Source organism: Balaenoptera musculus, chromosome 9 (assembly GCF_009873245.2).
Source record: "Balaenoptera musculus isolate JJ_BM4_2016_0621 chromosome 9, mBalMus1.pri.v3, whole genome shotgun sequence".
Taxonomy (NCBI): Eukaryota; Metazoa; Chordata; class Mammalia; order Artiodactyla; family Balaenopteridae; genus Balaenoptera; species Balaenoptera musculus.
In genome coordinates this window covers 1798505-1819049 of record NC_045793.1, presented here as the reverse complement: position 1 = coordinate 1819049, position 20545 = coordinate 1798505, and the positions used below count along the sequence as shown (strand labels likewise).

The following is a 20545-nucleotide window of genomic DNA, read 5'->3' as shown; positions in this document are numbered from 1 at the left end:
ATGGGTCATGGAGGCCAGTGAGGCCGTGAAACCCTGAGCCTTACTTCAGTTTGGGGCTTTTTACAAATGGTTGGGATGCGGTCACCTAAACTGGCTTTCTAACCCAGGCGGTCCGTACTTTCAGATTTTCTCTTCTAGTCAAATCATAAAATTCATAAAATTGGAATAAGGTTAAATTCAAAGCAACTTCTGTTTGGCCATTTTATGACAGTTGTTTAAATAAACATCCCCTGAGAAATGGACGGGAACTGAAAAAAAAAAAAAAGGCCCGCAGTGCTACCATTTTATCGAGGACCTCCTGGGGTCACCAAAATGCGAGCGTTTTAGAGATAAATAACTTCAGTTTCTACCCTTTCTTTTAACCATTTTTATCGGTACTTTTCGGCTTGTTTGACAGCTTTCTGTTATGTGCCTCATACAAAAAAGCCAGGCCCAGAGGAAGGAGCAGCTCCCCGGGCCGCGGTCCCCGGTCTGCCCTCCCCAGCTCTGCGGCTTCAGGCCAACAGCTGCAGCTGTGGCCTCAGAGTCTGCGCCTGTGATGTGAAGCCAGTAATCCCTCCCTGCAGAGCTGCTCCAACCCTGAGAGTCGCAGCACACAGTAGGCACCTGAAAATTTGTATCTATTACAAATGTTAACATATTGTTCAAGTTAATCTTTATGCTGTTTTAGATTTAGGGCTAGTCCACACTTCTTTAGGATAGCACTGTATGAGAGTACGGTATTCTGACGATGTGACCCTCAAATCACTGAGATAAAACTCACAGTCACGCTTCCCTGTTACGGTTATTTGTGGAAGCATCACTCACACATTTATTTCGATCTTTTCTAAACGTACCTGTCTTTTGGGCTGCACTCCCATGTGGAACAATGAGTGATAGAAAATTACCCTTCACTGTGTGCGGGATCCCCTTTCTTCCGCTGTGTGACTTCCGTGGGCGTGTGAAGCGTAAGGACCTTGGCCCCGTGCAGCTGCCATCAACACATCGCCCCCGTGCTGTCGTGCGACCCCCGGCCTGACCTCAGGCCGCCGGGCTGCTGTCTGTGCGTCTCCTTCTCTGGCATCTTGCAACTTCGCCCGCCCTCTGTGTGCCGGGGTGGGAGGTGTGAGGGGGCTTCTTCACAGTGTCCCAGGACTGCACGGGAATCCTGAGTAAGAGGATTGAGGCTCGACTCTAAAGCAGTGCGATAATAGATCTTTTTTCTAATACCCTTCCTGATCGCTTAGGTAACTGTTCCAGGCAAGGTGGCTATCAGTATGTGCAAAAGAAAATCAGAGTCATGGCTTACGTGATGTCTGTGCCTCAGACTTACCAAGAAAATATACTTGATTTGCCCTCAGGAGTAGGAGACCATTAAAGGCAGTATGTGAGCAAATGGCCTTAAAATACTGTGGATCTTGATGACGGAGGTTGAACAGTGGGTGGAGAGATTTGCTTCTGTGGCGCCGGCCGGCTGGAGATGCCCACGGTGCTGTCCCCTGTCCTGGCTCTAGGAGGCGCCCCTCTGGCAGGGTGGGCAGTTCCTGCAGCCGCTCTGGCCTTTGGAGAAGTCGGGGGCAGAAGCAGGGGGGTGAGAGGCTGTGATCGAGAATCTGGGATTCTACCTTGTTTTCTCCTAGTCATTCACACCCCTTCCAGCAGGACGGGGCGCAGAGGACGTCTGGGACAGGGGATGGGGTCCTGTTCTGTTGCACTTCTGATCATTTAGTAGATGACTCTTGCAATTTGATGATTTTTCCTACCTTTTCCAACTTGATGGAGCTCACATGCTGAGCTATAGGCATGATCTAGGAAGCGTTAATCCACAACTTTAAAATGCCAATGTGCTTTAATGGAATTTGAAAGATGATTGAACTAGGTCACTGAATTTCATTTTACCCAGGATTCTATAGATATGTCCAGACTATATGGACGCACACAAACAACAGTTTGAGAACTATATGTCAGGAAATTACTGTAAGCTATTGGGTGAACAACTGTCGAGGAACTGGATTTTCACACAATCTCAAAGAATCATCCCACACATCAGTGAGAATTTATAAAGAGAATGAGAAGTCTGCACACTGGAAAGGTCTGGAAGACATCTTCGCAGCCCAGTGACCACCACTAGCTGCACAGAGTGACCCATGGGTCTCTCACGTGCATGGGGAGCACTGGGACCGAACACTGCCTTTGCACGTTCACGCCAAAGCTGCTTCACCTGAACCCAGTCATGCGGACACACGTAGCCAGGTAAATCCAAAGTGAGGACTATTCCGCAAAGCAGCTGACTTCAATTGTAAAATGTTATAAAGAAAAGAAGAGGAATGTTCTAGAACAAAGCTGTCTGAGAGATATAACATTTAAATGTAATGAGAGGTCTTTGATTGGATCCTGGATCAAAACTAAATGTAAAACCAGTGCTATAATTGGGATATGTGGGGATATGAACATGGACCATATATTACACAGTAGTCATGTGTCAGTTGTGTGTTCGTTGCAGTGTCACTGTCAGGTACAGTGTCCTGGTTCTCAGGAGTCACATGCTGAAGGATTTAGGGGTGAAGTATTGCGATGTCTGCATCTAACCCTTAAATAGATCACACACTCACATATACACATGTACATCCGAAGAGAGAATACAAATGCAGTGAAATGTTAACAATTAAAATGTAAAGATAAACTCTATATGAAATGTAGAACTACAATGTACAGTTTCTAAATCCCAAGGAGTTGGGCTTGAGTCAGAAATGAGAAGGAAGGGGCGGGAGGTTGGAGGGGAGGAGGAGAGGGTATAAACAAAAATGGAATTCACTCCTTACACCAGAATATATTCCATACAGAACAAAGAGTTAAACATGAAAACTTAAACATAGTAATTTTAGAAGAAGGCATTATAAAATAAATTCCTCATCTGGTAGTGAGAAAGACCTCTCTGGTACGATCTGTAAAACGATAAACACACACACACAAACCATAAAGGAACGGATTGGTAACTACATAAAACTTCAAAACGTATGTATAAGGAGAAAAAATTGAAAGACCAATGACAAATCAGGAAAACATATTTGCAATTCAAAGGACTAAAAGCAAATTTCCTTAATATGTGACAAGCAGTTTACAGGACTATGGATACGTGATTACTGTATAAAAAGATGCTCAACCTTACTCATAATTAGAGAAAACTAAACTAAAGCAAAAATAAGAACCTGTTTCACCTATTAGATTGGCAAGAATTGAAAATTTTGATGATAATTATCTAGAGCTGATAAGAAGGAGGGGGAAATAGTCTTATAAGCCATTGGTAGAACTAAGAATGTACCATCCTGCTGGCTGACAGTTCCCTTTGATCCCTTCTCTAGAAATTTACCCCCCAGATATGCTCATAATGTTTTCTAAGATACATTCATGAGTATGTTAACTATAGCAATGATTATAAAAGAGGAAGAACCATAAACAACCCAAGAGCCTGCCACCAAGGAAGCATGCATACAATGATTTCTTCACAGCAATTATGAAGACCAAAGTGGATATATATGTGGTGATATAAAAAGATTTCCTACAGGGACTTCCCTTGCGGTCCAGTGGTTAGGGCTCCACGCTTCCACTGCAGGAGGCACGGGTTCGATACCCGGTCGGGGAAATAAAATCCCGAATACCACGTGGCACGGCCAAAACATAAAAAAAAAAAAGATTTCATACAAGTCAGGAAAAGGCAACAAGAAAGGATAATGAGTAGAAAATGTAAGATGATAGGATAACAGTTACAACAAACAACGATTGAGATAAATTTCTGTATTAAACAATAGATTCTTGAATTACATTGAAAAAATCTGCTAGTAGCTGCTTATGGGAGATTTGAACCAAATGAAACAAAAATGTTCTACACAAAGACATGCTCAAGAATAAATGAGAGAATGTGCAAACAAAAGAAATAAAATAGAAAATCACAATAAAATAAATGAATTTTAAAGTGTATTTGGGAATCAAGAATCTAACATACACTATTCTGGTGTTCATGACACTGCTATTCTGTGGTACATAGCTAAAGCTGTACTTAGAGGACAGTAGTGTCAAGTACATTTATTATTGAACAAGAAAGATGAAAGAATAATGAACCAACCATTCAAATCTTTAAATGTAGGAAGTAGAAAGTATAAAAATAAAATAAGTAATTTATTAGGAAAAAAGTAAAACTGGTAAATGAAGCCAATAGCTGGTATTTTGGAAAAGAGAAACTATAAGATAAATAGCTCATCAGAGTTTAAAAAACATTAACAGTGAGGTGGATGGACCTAGAGTCTGTCATACAGAGTGAAGTAAGCCAGAAAGAGAAAAACAAATACCGTATGCTAACACATATATATGGAATCTAAAAAACAGAAAAAATGGTTCTGATGAACCTAGGGGCAGGACAGGAATAAAGATGCAGACATAGAGAATGGAATTGAGGACACGGGGAGGGGGAAGGGTAAGCTGGGACGAAGTGAGAGAGTGGCATTGACATATATACACTCCCAAATGTAAAATAGATAGCTAGTGGGAAGCAGCCGCATAGCACAGGGAGATCAGCTCAGTGCTTTGTGACCACCTAGAGGGGTGGGATAGGGAGGGTGGGAGGGAGAGGCAAGAGAGGGGATATGGCGATATATGTATACATATAGCTGATTCACTTTGTTATACAGTAGAAACTAACACAACATTGTAAAGCAATTACACTCCAATAAAGCTGTTAAAAAAGAAAAAAAAGCTCTTCCAAAAACAAAACAAAACAAAAACAGGAACAACTACGAGGTAAAGTCTCACCAGGGTTAAAACAAATTAGATAAAGCAGAATGCAGATACACAGAATGGGAGACATAATCACATATGTGGAAATTATCTCTAAATTATAAAAGACTATTGTATACAACTTTGTGCTGTTAAATCTGAAAATGTAATTGAAATTACCTCCTATAAAAATAGCAAACATAGAAAGAAATATAAAAATGACTGAGAAAGGGGCTTTCCTGGTGGCGCAGTGGTTACGAGTCCACCTGCCAATGCAGGGGACTCTGGTGGGTCCGAGCCCTGGTCCGGGAAGATCCCACATGCCTTGGAGCACCTAAGCCCATGCGCCACAACTACTGAGCCTGCACTCTAGAGCCTGTGAGCCACAACTACTGAAGCCTGAACACCTAGAGCCCATGCTCCACAACAAGAGAAGCCACCACAATGAGAAGCCTGCACACTGCAAAAAAGAGTAGCCCCCACTCGCTGCAACTAGAGAAAGCCCGCGTGCAGCAATGAAGACCTAACGCAGCCAAAAATAAAATAAATAAATTTTAAGAAAATGACTGAGAAAAATTATATTAAAGCATCTCAGTCTTTACTGAAAATATATTAAGTTTAACAGCCATTCCTAATAATGACAGCGAACTAGAACTAAATGAAATTTCCTTGTCACAATAAAGACTACATATCGGAAACTAAAAACACATTATTTTAGATAGTGAAACCCTAAAGATGCAAAATAGGTTACCCACAATCACACTTTGGCCATTCCTTGCCAATGCAATAATACAAGAAAACAAAAATACAATGTGTGTGCATTATATAATCCATATTTATTATCTATACACATGGATTTTAAATCTATAAAATCATTTGAAAAATTATTAGAACGAAACCATTAGATGTTCAAGATAAATATGCAATAATAATTGCATCCTGTATAGCAACAATAATCAGATATAAAATGCAATGGAAAAGGATCCCTTTCATAATAGTTAATACCTAAAAATAAACTTACAAGAAATATACAAATACTGATAAGGAAAAGTTTTTCTGAGGATGACGTTGGCAACATGGCCAAATAAGTTGTCCCTCACTTGTATTCCCCCTAACCAGCAACACAGCTTGGCATTCATCCATGGACAAAACTGCCTTAGTGGGAACTGTGGGATCCAGCACCATAAGCCAAGAGACCCGGGAGGAGTCTCACCCACCCAAGCATCGGGTCACAGGCACACACACCTTGGTCCAGGCTGTGGACCCTGAAGTGGCCCTTGAAACTGCTCCAAGCTGCCCCAGCCCCTCTCGCCTGCAGCCTGGGTGCCCCTGGAGAGCACTGCCTTAGACAATCACCTACCAACAAGAAAGCCTTTGTGGAAGCCCAGGTTTCCAAAGGCAAAGTTCCAGCACACTGTTGGAACAAAAAAAAATATATACAAGTTTGGACACATTGGAGAGGGAAAGAAGAATAGCCTGACTTTACCCATGTCACCCTCCCCCCAAGGAAGCACAGCTCAGGGCCAAGTGATTTCTCCCACAGGGGAAAATGAAGGCATGTGAGTAAGTGCCTGGCTTCCTCAGCCATGTGGGACACTGCCAAAGAGGCTAATCTTTCCCTCACCCCATCCAGAGTACTGAATCATGAGCCACATGACTGGGGATGGAAAAGACTGGGGAAGCAGTAAATAGGACTCTCAGAGGACATTGAAGGGATATGGATCCTACCAACAGTGTTGAGGACTCCATCAAGAAGCCCTCTCAGGAGCCACTGGGGATGCCTCTCCTGCAGGTCCCTCTCCTGGCCCCAGCACTCCACGTGCCTCGCCCACACCATGTGGCTGGCTCCCTGGGTGCACCCCTGATAGTGAGAGCCAGCTTTGGCAGATAGCTAGTGAGCATGTGCAGAAAGCCAGCCCAGGTCTGCAGGCAGGGAGGCACCACCGACTTGAGCTCCAGCCTCACCTTGGGAAAGCAAAGGAGGCTGTCAGCACCTAGCCTGATATGTTGCAGGATTGAGAGAAGGCACACATGCTTGGAATTCTGCCACAGAGGGAGCAAGGAGCGAGGAGCAGGCGTATCCACAGACCGTTTGAGAAGCCTCAGTATCCCAGCAGGGCTGGTGGAAGGGATTTCTCTCCTGAAGTCAGTCAGTAACGACTGGGGGAGGTGACTGCTTCCTCACATGCAAAGACAGCAACACAAGACTTCAAGGAACATGAAAATCAAGGAAATATGACAACACCAAAGGATCACACTAATCTTCCAATAACTGACCTCAAAGACACAGAGATCTGTGATTTATGTGATAAAGAATTCAAAATAAATGTTTTGAGGAAGCTCGATGAGCTACAAGAAAATACAGAAAAACCATTCAACGAAATCAGGAAAACAGTACAGGAACAAAATGAGAAGTTTAACAGAGGGACAGAAAAAATTAAAAAGAACCAAGTAAATTCTGGAGCTGAAGTATACAATGAATGAAATGAAAAATTCAATAGAAAGCATCAACATTAGAATGGATCAACCAGAAGAACGAGCCTGTGAATTAGAAGACAAAACCTTTGAAATTATTCAGTAAGAGGAGAACAAAGAAAAAAGAAAAAGAGTGAAGAAAGCATATGTGATCTTTGGGATACAGCAGAAGAAACAATTTGTAAATTATTAGAGTCCCAGGAGAAGAGAGGGAGAAGGAGGCAGAAAGGATATAAAGAAACAATGGCTGAGAACTTCCCAGATGGGGGAGAGATTTAGATATCCAAGTGTATGAAGCTCATAGGTCACCAAACAAACTCAATTTAAAGAGATCTTCTCCAAGACACATTACAATAAAACTCAAATATCAAAGACAGAGAGAGAATCTTAAAAGCAGCAAGAGAAAATAAGCTTAACTAACTTAACAAGAAAATGCCCAAAGGCTAACAGTGGATTTCTCAGCAGAAACCTCATGGGCCAGAAGATGCCCAAGTGCTAAAAGGAAAACACTGCCAACCAAGAATACTCTATCTGGCAAAGATGTCCTTCAGAAATGAAGGAGAGATTAAAGACTTTCCCAGACAAACAAAAGCTGAGGGAGTTCATCACTAGACCTGCGTCACGAGAAATGCTGAAAGGAGTTTTTCAAGCTTAAAAGAAAGGATGCTAATTAGTAACATGAAAACATATGAATATATTCATCACACTTGTGAAAGAAAGTACATAGTCAAATTCAGAATATTCTAATATTGTAGTATTGTGGTGTATTAACCACTTAACTCTCTTATAAAGGTTAAAGGACAAAAGTATTAAAAATAACTATAGCTACAATAATTTGTTAATGAACATACACTACAAAAAAGATGTAAACTGTGACATCAAAAACACAAAAGGGGGGAGTAAAAGGGTAAAGTTTTTGTATGCAATCAAAGTTATCAGTGTGAAATACACTTATACCTATACGATGTTTTATGTAAGCCTCATGGTAACCACAAAGCAAAACCCTACAGTAGATACACTAAGATAAAGAGAAAGGAATGAGTGCGTACCACTCTGGAAAGTCATCAATTCACAACGGAACACAGCAAGTGAGGAAGAAAGGAACAAGGGAACTACAAAACAGCCAGAAGACAATAAGGTGGCATTAGTAAGTCCTTACCTATCAGTAATTACTCTTAATGCAAATGAATTAATTTCTCCAATCAAAAGGCATAGAATGACTGGATAGATAAAAAACAAAACTCATATGCTGCCGACAAGAGACTCACTCCACCATTAAGGGCACAAATAGGCTCAAAGTGCAGGGATAGAAAAAGATATTCTACTCATGTGGAACCCAAAAGAGAGCAGGGGTAGCTATGCTTCTGTTAGACAAAATGGACTTTAAAGCTGTAACAGACAGAGAAGGTCATTATATAATGATAAGTGATTAATTCATCAAGAGGATATAACAAAAGTTAACTCAAAATGCATTACAGACTTAAACCTAAAGCCTGAAACCACAAAACTCCTAGAAGAAAGCACAGGGGCAGGGAATTCCCTGCCAGTCCAGTGGTTAAGACTTCACCTTCCAATGCAGGGGACGTGGGTTCGATTCCTGGTCAGGGAACTAAGATCCCACACCGCGGGGCAAATAAGCCCGCGTGCCACAACTACTGAGCTCGCATGCCTCAACGAGAGAGCCCGTGTGCCGCAAACTACAGAGCCCATGTGCTCTGGAGCCCTCGTGCCACAACTAGAGAGAAACTCGCACACCACAACTAAGAGCCTGCGTGCTACAACTAAGACCCGATGCAGCCAAAAAAAGAAAAATAAATAAATAAAATAAAATAAACATTAAAAAAAAAGAAAGAAAGCACAGGGGAAAATCTTGACAATGGTCTTGGCAATGATTTTTTGGATATAACACCAAAAACACAAGCAACAAAAGCAAAAATAAATAAATGGACTACATCAAACTTAATAGCTTCTGCACATCACTGGAAACAGTCTACAAAATGAAAAAAGACAACTTACAGAATGGGAGAAAATATTTGCAAATCATATATCTCATAAGGGGTTTTTATCCAAAATATATAAAGAACACATACAACTCAATAGCCAAAAAACCCAAATGTCTGATTAAAAACCTAGGCAGAGGAAGTGAATAGGCATTTTTCTGAAGACATAACAAATGGCCAACAGGTACATGAAAAAGGTCTTCAGTATCACTAATCATCAGGGAAATGCAAATCAGCACCACCATGAGATATCACCTCACACCTCTTAGAATGACTGTCATCAAAAAGACAACAAATACCAAGTGCTGGTGATGTGGAGAAAAGGGAACCCTCCTGCACTGTTGGTGGGAATGTAAATTGGTGCAGCCTCTATGGAGAACAGTATGGAGGTTCCTCAAAAAATTAAAAGTAGGACTACCATATGATCCAGCAATTCCACTCCTGGGCATCTCTCCTTCCACAGGAGATGAAATCAAGATCTCACAGAGATTTCAGCACTTCCATGTTCATGGCAGCATTAGGCACAGCAGCCAAGACACGGAAACAACCTAAGTGTCAGTCAGCAGATAAATGGATAAGAAGATGTGGTACATCTACAATGGAATTCAGCCAAGAGAAAGAAAGAAATCCTACCATTTGCAACAACATGAATGAACCTTGAGGACGTTATGCTAAATGAAATAAATCAGACAGAGAAAGACAAATATGGTATGATTCCACTTATGTGTAGAATCTAAAAAAGTCAAACTCACAGAAACAGAGCAGATGGTGGTGGCCAGGGGCTTGGGGAGAGGGGCGGGGGGAACGGGGAGATGCCGGTCAGAGAGCAAGCTTCCAGTTAGGAGATGTCCTAATGCATAGCGTGGTGACTACTGTTAACCATATGGTATTATAGACTTGAAAGTTGCCAAGAGATCTGAAACGTTCTCACCACAAAAAAGAAATGGTAACTGTGTGAGATGGTGGGGGTGTTAACTAACCCTCCGGTGGCCATCGTTTCCCAACATATAAATGCATCAAATCATCACATTGTACACCTTAAACTTACACCATGTTGTACATCAGTTATATCCCAATAAAGCTGTAATGAGGGAGAACATCCTTGTTAAATATCAAAATATATATAAAATTTTGGTAACTAAGATTCTTGTGAAATGTTAGATGAACCAGTAGAAAGTCACCCACCTCAGTGCACAGGGATTCTAAGTCTACAGTAAAGGACACATATGAGATCAGTGAAGAAAAAGATTGAGAAAATCAATTAATTTATGCATTCATGTGAAGGAGAAAAATAGACATTACTTCATACCTTATCCTCAGAAAAGTTCCACTTGGATTAATTATGTAAATACTTTTTAAGTGAATAAATAAAATTAGTAGATTACAACATAGATGTCGTACTGGGCACTGAGCTCTGCCCGCGCTCTGGCAGGGGGAACGGCCTGGTGACCCCGGTGTGAGGTAGGAGCTTCGAAAGCCCTCCTGACGCTGCAGGTGGAGCGAGGGGTCAGCGGCCCCCACCTCGCCAGGCCGCCGTGCAGAAAAGTACTGGACACACTGATGGTGGGCAAGGCAAAGGGACCGCCGTCACTTGGATTTTTAGTAACAGTGGAGCATTGGCTTACACATACATTAAGACACATATATTATTTAGGGGTTTCGGCTATTTTCTTGTGGTTTTTAAAAGATGTAATCCTGTGAGTAGAATAAGTATTTCACGGTGCAATACTAGAACAGCCTGATGACAAAGAATGTTAGACATATGAAACAACCCTGCACCCTGAGTTAGTAAAGAAAGAAATCATCATCCAGAGGTGCCTTTAGGAAAGACTTTTATCTTAGTTTAATAGCATACCCTATTTTACAAAAAGAATTAAATAGCATTTTTCTAATAATAGAAACTGAATTTTATTCAGTTCATCAAGGAACATACGTGTGTTTCAGTAAAAAAATAAGTTTGAACTGATCATTTTCCTTTAAATACCTGTAAAAATACTTTAACTTAAGCTTGTCCGTATAATGAGGCTTTAAAATCTAGAAATCACAGATTAAGATATTTAAAGTAAAAATATAACTCTTGGTCCTGGATTCTCATTATATTCATCTTTACAGTTTTTCAGAACTAAACTTGTATCCTGAAGCCCAGCTTCAGAAGAATTGGGGTCCATAGGTTTCCTAGTAATAGATGCAGTGAAAGATAAATTCCAAAGCCAAAGTGAACAGTGAGTTTATCAAGGCTCCTTTGGGCGGGAGACCAGCTCTGTGACAGGGACATTCCAGGAGTGCCAGGTTTCCTGCACAGGCCTGCCTTTCAGCTCTGCGTTTTGACACCCGTGTCTTCACCCCGTCACCCTCCTCACAACATAAATGTGCACAGAACTTTAGATCAGTGGACTATTAGGGATCCAGTGTTTGAACTTTAGAAATTGGAGTGTTTACAAAGCAAAATGTGCAGTGACTACAGTATCAGGTACGGTAAAATTCTTCATTATCTGTGGAACCACAGGTCTTGAATCTGGGGTGACGTGCAACCACCAGCCACATTTCTAAGCTGTATCTCCATACTCACCACTGGTGACGGTTAAATTAATGCACATTCGTCTTATGTTTAGTCTAAACAATTGAAATTGCAAATTACTAGAAGAAATAGATCATGTGATGCATCCTGCTGTCCAAGGCAGATAAATAAATGTCAGATCCACCGCCTCATTCGTCAGTGAGACCAAGACGTTGCAGCAGCTTCTGCCCTCTCCCCCAGCAGCCTGCTGCCATTCTGTACTCCAGTGACCTCCAGACCTTTGGAGTCTACAGATGGCCAAAGAGAGACTCAGGGCTCCAACAAGGTCACTGCCAAGAGTTAAAACCAAGCATCATACACCATCAGAATCATCTCATAAAAGGAGGACTATTTTTCAACACCAGGAAAGTTGGAAATGCTTGACCGCATACTAAAGGATATGCCTTTACACTGAACCATTTAGCTTTAAAAAATTTCACTCCACTGAATTCACTTTTTTTCTCTTCTGGCAGATGGGTGAAAACTTCTTTGTCATACTTGGGAACCACTGGTTTAATTACCTTCAGGGAAAAGAAGTCTAATCAACAGAAAAGAAAGGCAAAGAGGGATAATAATGTGATATTTTTAGGCACAATAAATGAGGAAGTGCTTGTTTCCTTTAAAGTTTCAAGCTCTCACCAAGATGGATATGTTTTTAATACTCTAGATTAGATTAGCTCAGGCCATTCTATTTTTATAAATTAATCTATCTTACTTGCAAAAGAACTGTGGCCTTGCATTTTCACTCTTCTGTTGCAGAGGGGATTAATGAAGTCTTTCCTTACCTTAGTTTTCCTGCATCTACTGGGTCTTAACTAATTAGTAGAATACAGAGGTCATCTTTGTACAAATAGCCATGCTTCCATATGCTGAGGATTTCTCTTCGCAGATCTGCCTTGCTTTGAAATATCGCTGGCACATTCCTAACAAGACTGAAGCAGAGCAAAGTGAAGTTGTGTTACACTGTAGGTTCTTTTAAATAGATGGCAGTCCCGCGGTAAGAACTGCGCGGGTCAAATGTTGCGTTTTGTACCCACAAGTAAGTGTCAGAAGTAACCTTGAGTCAGCAGCGCCTTTGTCATGGAGGGCGCTGGGGCCGTAGGGATGATCCAGGAGGCCTGGTGCGCTCCTGCGTCGTCTGGTGAACTCAGATCAAAGCCGCCTGGAGAGGTCACTAGAGCTGCTGTGCTCATACCTGTCACCAGTGTGTACAGAAAGCCCAAGTGTTGCCCAGAATGCAGTGGTTGGTCCTTGAATGCCTTTGATCCTTATCTAGAAATTCTGCTAGCATATGTCATATAATTGAGGTATGGCCTTTTATTGCTGCAATTAAAACTTTTCAAATGCATTATACTATCTCAACCCAAGCTAAAAGTCCTGAGCATTGTTTAAAAAGTGAGGTTAGGGATTTGTCAGATGCTGTGGGTGACTTTAGGGGCTGCCGCTCCCACACCCTCCCGCAGGAGATTTCTCTTACTTTTTTTCATTTACATCTCGCCAAACAGCATAATGGTCTTAAAGTTTGTTTAGTCCTTTGACTTCCTTTATCACATAGAGATGGCAAACATTCTGTTGCTAACTTGAAGTGGCTCCAAGCAGCAAGACGGGGAGGATATTAAACCAGTAAAAGCTTATCAACTGATTCATTGATATGCTGTAAATTCCAGGCTTTTCACTTTGCTTTTGAGGGCGGCCGTAAGTCAACACATTAGTAAGCAATTGCTGACATCAAGATGGATGCTGAGAGGGGCCTCCTGGGCAGACAGAGTTCACCTGGGCACTTGTGTTAGTATATTTTTTTTACTGTTTAGCCAGGATGTACTTGTAAATGACCAGTAATTGCTTTATATATCAATAACCTGAATTCGTAATTACTTAATTTATCAAATATCTGAAATGTGAGACTGAAAAAGAAAAATATAAGAAGATATTCATTTTTTTAATTGAAAATTTTATGTATTTTGTCCATAGAATTAATATTAACCACTAGTTTGAAAACTAGAACTCAATCGTCTTTACGTGTGTGGTGCTTGCCTTTTCAATCACTGAAGGCCTCTGACCCGTGTGACAGTGAGGCAGTAAATAGGAGAAGGATGCTAATCACACAGGAATTTGACATTTAAGAAATATTTCTTAATAGCTACACTTAGGACATTGCTCTGACCTGGCCACGATAGGGAGTCCGTAAATATATGCTGATTTAAGTTTTTACAATATTACCCTTGTTAACTTTCCAATACTTGAAGCACAAGAATAAAGACGGTCACATCAGTTCACTTTTAGAAATTTGCCATAAATATATACTGAAGGATTTTCGGTATGTTTATTAACAAGCTAACGTCAGTATTATAACTAGAAGCCAAACATTGATGCTTCACTGAATCTTGACACGGCAGGCTCCTTCAGCATCATTCCACGCAGACACTGTCCTTTTTTTCAATCCCCACAAAGGAACTTGTACTGCACTCCTTTAGAATATGCACATTAGGGCATGTATGTGTCTCCATTTCTAATCTATTGCAAACTAAAGTCGACATTTTTTATTGAACGCCAAGGGCCTCGCCAAGATGAATCTAAGGAACGAGGAGATAAGAAATACACACAGGAAAAAGGTATGAGCACCCAGCCGGTGACAAGTGTCAAGCGAAGGGGCCAAAAGTGCTCTCTGGGCGTCCGGAGAGAGCGCACGTCCAGCCCAGGCGCGGGGGACACACAGCTGTGCAGAGGTCGCAGGGACGGAGGAGCATGACAGTCATTCGTGGGCTGAGTGAGTCTGGCCAGACCGGAAGATCCCTATGGGAAAGTAGTGCCTTTCCTGAGGAGAGGCGGGGGCGAGGCCCGGGGAGGAGAAGCTGGCATCAGGGATGGAGGGCGAGGTGGGGACGGCAGTGTCCCCTGCAGGCGGTGAGGGCGAGGGAGCAGCTGGGGGCGCCTGGCCCACGCCTGCCCGCCCCTCCTGCCCCTGCACCTCGCAGTCAGACCCTCTCTTCCGCACCCTCTCCCGGCCCCACCCCGCCTTCCTGCTGGGTTGGGCGCCCTGTCCTTAAAGGAACAAGATGTGCCCCGGCCCGGCCTGGCCCAGGCTCCTCTGGGACCCGTCTGGGCTTTCTATCCCTCACCCTGCCACAGCTAAACGGCAGGGTAAAGGCAAAAGTACTTAGCTTAGGTTGAATAACCCGCATTTTAAGTCTTTAACCACCACTGCATATAAAGGGGATTGTTATTCTTCTCATTTACGACATGCTTTCCATTTAAGCCGAGGAAGAAAGCATGGTCGTTAACGAGTGTGAAAGTGATGCCAGGTGTGCCAGGCAGGCTGGCGGACAGGAAAATACAAACGAGCGCACCTGCGTCCGGCACTGACCCTGCACCTCGCCCGTTCGGAACGTGGTTCCGGGCGGGGAGCCGCCGCTTTCCAGCGGCCTCCGCAGACCCGAGCGTCGCCCCGGAGCCCCTGCCTGCTTCCCCACCAGACTCACGGCCTCCTCTGGGTGCGGCCCACCTTCCTGGAGGGAAAGAGGCAGGAAACACTCCGTTGAAAACGGTATCAGTTTCAACCAGCCGTGCCACGGAGAAAACCCCGAGGAGACGAAGGCGCAGGGAGCCGACTGTGAGGGTCGGAGGCCGGCCGGGCGCGTTAAGGCCCGCCCTCCGCACAGGCACTAGCTGCCTCTGCGAAACTGACGAGCCCGTTTCTTCAGCTAGTGGTTCTGCTGTGTCCCCCGTAGCTGGCGTACAGAGCGACCCACAGACAGCCAGAGGCGGGGACCCAGGGAGAGCTCTGCACGGTGGGCCAGCGCCCGAGCTGACAGTGAGAAGAAATGGAGGCGGCCCGCAGCGCAGGGAGGCGACAGCGGGGACCGTCCCCACTGGGGCCACGTGGGACCCAGCAGCATGCACACTAGCTCCAACTCAAGCCGTGAGAACTCACTCAACGTGTAGGAAGAGCACCACAGAGATACCTCGCCACACACGTGACAACATTAACATATATATACAGAGAGGGATATATAAATACTCGTGGCCTCCACATTTACTCTGTTGCTCTAAGTGACCTTTGAAAGCTCATGGGGACACCTCACACTTGGAGTTGGGTGGTTACGTCTCCAGGAATGATGACTAAAGCTGTGTTAAATAACTTTGACTCAAAAATTAATCGGGAAACTTCTATGATGGCAGTTCTCAAGCATGAGTGAGCATCAGAACCCCGTGGGGGTTGTTAAACCACAGACGGCTGCTTCCTACCTGCAGGTTCTGACCCAGGAGGGCTGGGCCGGCCCAGGAGTTGGCATTACTGACAAGTTACCAGGTGATGCAGATGCTGCGGGTCCGGGGACCTCACCTGAGAAGCAGCATTGTGATCCTTTCACACCAACCTGTCTGTTCCAAGTAGCACTTCTGTTCAGAACTAATTTGAGAACATACCTCATAATCTGAGATACTCTGTAAGGTCTGGAATAGAACGTGATCCTTTTTATTCTGAGGTATAATTTTGGAGGAAGAAAAGACCTTACCTTACAGGTCTATATGGGAAATATCTCACACTTCAAGAAAACCCAATTTACAGAAAACTTGAATTATAAAACATTAATTGGAAGGCAGTTGTATGCATTTCCAAGTAATTCTTCCTTTTATAAAGTATAGGGAACTCTTCTACTTTCAGTAATTTGGAGTTTATCAGGTATTTGAAAGGCTGAGGAACAGAGAAAATGAAACACTGCCAGCTGGAGCCCATAAGCTAGGATCCAGCTGCCAGGCAAGTGTAATTAGAATCAGCAAGAAACAGAATTGGATTCATAGATGGAAAAGCATGTTCCTCCAGACCTCCAAGTACGGCTGAAAAACAACTGCATGCAAAACCCCAAAACACAGGTGCCTGGATTCAAACCCCGTGGGCCGCCTGCCGTATTACAGCACGGCCTTTCCCTGAAACCCAGCACGCATCCTTGTTAACACCCAGGGACCAAGGCTGGGCAGGCTCACTCACCACAGCCGCTGCCCCCTTCCCGCGGAGGCTCAAGTCTTCTTGCGGGACGGATGGGAATTGGGAGGGAACACCAGGTCCGCGAAGGCACCTTCTGATGGAGGTGACTTACACAGACATGGCATCCCGCCAGGTTGTCCACATAAAAACAAATGAACAGACAAACTGCGCACATGGGATGTCCAGTAGAGTAGGATACTTGAAATGGGAAAGTCCTCCACGTCCACGGAGAACATGTTCCGCGCATCACACACCTAAATGACTGTGAGGTTTGATGGGCTGAGTTCCTTTCATCCTGCCCAGTTCCATGAAACAGCCACAGTCTCTCAGCCAGGACACTGCTAATTGCTGAAACAAATAAACCCCTAATTTCAACGACTGAAAATAGAAGCTTCAGTGACCTGAGTCGCAGCGTGCCACCCTGTGGGACACAGATACTGTCCCCCCCATCCTTTTGCCCTACCATCCCCTGGGCCTCAGAGACCTGTGTGTCCAGCCCAGAGACCCCATTCCCATTGGAAACGCTGTGTCACGTGGCCCCACCTAGCACAGGGGGAACGGGGAATGTGGTTTCTGGATGGGACGCCTTCTGCAGACCGCTCTGTGCTGGGGAAGGACGAGCACGACAGCCAGCAGGTGACAGCCGCCACTGTCACACCCTTTAAACAACAGATCACCCCTACCATTTACATCAGCCTTCAAACGTTTAACAGAGGAGCTATCGGAGTGGCCCTGGGTTGGCTACCTCTCCGTGCCCGGACGTGAGGTCACTCCTTTCTAGTGTCTTTCTGAGCCGCCAGGCCACGCTGTCCAGTGCAGGGAGCCACGAGCCACCTGTGGCCGTCCAGTCCAAATGGAGATGTGATGCGCGGGCACAGCATGCTCGGATTTCAAAGCCTTTCAGGAAGGAAAGAATATAAAGATCTCAACAGCTTATTCAACTGATACATTTTGAAGTGATAAATATTTTGGATATGCTGGGTTACGTAAAATATTAAATTTAATTCCACCTATTTAGAAACTTTTCTTAATGTGGCTCCTATAAATTTTAAGATTAGACATGGCTCACGTGACATTTCTTGCAGACGGTGTCGATCTAGACTAGCTGGTGAAGTCTTACATTTTAGCAAGTTCTAAAACAATTATACGAAAAGGGTTTTTTCCAAGTATATCATACAGCACTTTGAGAAGATCAGGGAGAGAAAAAAAATAAGACCAAATACAGCCCTATCCCCAAATCTCTTTAATAAAAACCATTTACTCCTGTGCCCCAGCTGTTCACAGGCCTTTTTCTTTTCTTTAAATTTTTATTGGAGTGTAGTTGATTTACAGTGTTGTGTTAGTTTCAGGTGTAAAGCAAAGTGAATCAGTTATACACATACATATATCCACTCTTTTTTAGGTTCTTTTCCCATATAGGTAACTACAGAGTACTGAGTAGAGTTCCCTGTGCTATACAGTAGGTCCTTATTAGTTACCTATTTTATATATAGTAGTGTGTATATGTCAATCTCAGTCTTCCAATTTATCCCTCTCCCCGCACCCCCTGGTAACCATAAATTTGTTTTCTAAATCTGTGACTCTATTTCCATTTTGTAGATAAATTCATACTGAGTGAAGTAAGTCAGGCAGAGAAAGACAAATATCATATGATAGCGCTTGTATGTGGAATCTAAAAAAAAGGGAGGGGGTACAAATGAACTTGCCCAGTCTTTTCTCGTAAGATTCCCCCAACAGCGAACGTAACTTGCCCAAGGTCACTCAGCTGGTAACTGAGAGTCTGGATTTGAACTCACAGTGATAATCCAGGTCTTTACAACATAACTGAAATCCATGAAACTCTTTTTCCTTCCCAGCCCATCTAAGGAGACTGACTTCTGGAATCTTGAAGCCCTTTGGAATCACAATATCACTCACCTATCTAGGCATCCCTGCTAATGTGTATGTTCCTGAAAAATCATGCAGGACTTATGGGAAAATGGGCAAGCCATCTAAAACCTGCGCAGCTGTAACCAAAACACTAACAAAAACCCTAAAAAGTTTAAGACGTTACATTTCTAATAAACCAATAACTATACGACCTTGTGTTTTCTAAAAAGAAGTGGATGGCATCTTGATGGAAGGGTATACACAGAAGACTTAAAGATTCCTAATTTGGGAGATTACAATTCAGAGAGATCAGAGAGACTCACACAGTAAACATTTCCAAAGGCCAGACTGAGTCCAGAGCAGGGAGGCTGGAGGATATCACAGTTTTGCTACTTTGCAGTGAGCAACTGTTACCACTTAATGGACCAAAAGTGCACACACTTTGGTCCATCTGGGGAAGTCACGCATGAGCCCACGTACCTCCCACGTGACCTAGGCATGTTGCATTTTACGAATCACAGGGGAGGGAACTTGCACTGCAAATGCGTGCATTCATCCTGGCAATTCTGGTTTGCTGCCATCAGGAGGCGACAGCATGCCACAGCCAACAACTCACTCATTTGTCCTGAGATCACTGTGCTTTTCTAAATCTTTTTGTGTCAAAATATAGACCTTTATAAAAGGACTGAGCTTGGCAGAACATTAGAGACTGTATTTAAGGCTAATGCTTCTAAAGCAGAACAAAAGTTTGAGATAAAATGTAACACGCCGTCTCCGTATTTACGCTAGCAGTGAAAACAGGATTTTAAGGTAAGTCCTAAAGATGTGTTCTGTAGCAAGGGGACATACAATTGTCCATAAACTGATTAACTCAGCTTATTTTTTAAGGTCCTTAGGCAAGGGGCGGGGTTCAAAATTATGATTTTAGAGCTCGGTGAGAAAAGCAGAATGAGTAACCGGTTTGAAAGAAGGAGGTAATCTTTCTCTTGGAAAGATTACTTTCTAAATGTTTTTTAAAAACCATTTTTTAAAACGTTCACACTAAAATGATCATTCATAGTCTGCAACCCCAGGGGAAGATGTTGTGGAGCAAGGGGAAGCGAAGCAGCTCTCATTAGCGACGGCCTGGTGGTGGCCCCAGGAGAGCGGCCCTGTGCAGTGACCGTCCCCGTGAAGACTAGAGTAGCTGGTGCCAGACCAGGATGACCATGTGACTACTTGTGCAAAATTCTAATCCTTTCTCCTCTCGACTTCTCATCAATGTATTCCCTGCTAACAAGCAAGGCTTACAACCAGGTGCCCCGTTCTGGTAAAATCTCTGCACCAATTCTCTGGACTTGGAGTGATTAAGGAAATCGCGGTGTGTCTATTTCCCCAAGAAGTACTATTCAGAGGCAGGGCCTTAGGGAAATGAGCAGGAAGGGTGGTCGGGACTCAAGAAGGTGCTTCCCTTCAACCTCCCTCCAGAACTTCTCACTGCCTTTGTGTAAGTGTGCCCCCGCCGTGTCCCCAGTTCACAGAAATCAGCCACCGCCTGCTGTGCTCCTACCACACGGACATAGACGAGCTCTTCTCAGAGATCGACCGCTGCCTGGCCCTCAACCGCAGCGTGCTGCAGCAGCTCGAGGACAGGTGTGGCCACGAGCTCACGGAAGAGGAGTGGGGGAAGATCCAGACACAGGTAGGCTGTGCCCGGGACACAGCAGCCAGCGGCTCTGCAGTGCTGCCTGGGGGGGGACCCACCAGGAAAGGGGGGGCCCGGCCTGTGCCCGCACCACGTGGGGCCCCAGGACCTTCACCACCCACTCTGGGGTGAGTGCCAAGGCCCTTGAGTGTGAAATTCTGCTTTGATGATGGCATTTTGTGAAAGCGCCGAGGGAAAAGGCCTCCCCACATGCTCTTCCCCCGCCC

At 43.8% G+C, this 20545-nt stretch overlaps 2 protein-coding genes across 3 annotated transcripts in view; one reads left to right on the top strand and one right to left on the bottom strand.

Annotated features, from left to right (window-relative positions):
- Positions 1 to 20545, top strand: part of RNF32 (ring finger protein 32) — a 42738-nt gene that overhangs the window by 20443 nt on the left and 1750 nt on the right. Inside the window, exon 8 of one of the 2 annotated variants that reach the window (XM_036862979.1) lies at positions 20148 to 20315. In XM_036862979.1, the coding sequence (XP_036718874.1) occupies positions 20148 to 20315 (168 nt within the window). Of the gene's footprint in view, positions 1 to 397; positions 2373 to 20147; positions 20316 to 20545 lie in introns of those variants that run through there. The other variant, XM_036862980.1, reaches the window with a different exon arrangement.
- The window catches only part of LMBR1 (limb development membrane protein 1), a 158462-nt gene continuing 154948 nt past the window's right edge, over positions 17032 to 20545 (bottom strand). Inside the window, exons 18-19 of the mRNA XM_036862971.1 lie at positions 17449 to 17662; positions 17032 to 17113 (exon numbers count right to left, since the gene is read on the bottom strand). Of these exons, the coding sequence (XP_036718866.1) occupies positions 17484 to 17662 (179 nt within the window). The 3' untranslated portion in view covers positions 17032 to 17113; positions 17449 to 17483. The remainder of the gene's footprint in view (positions 17114 to 17448; positions 17663 to 20545) is intronic.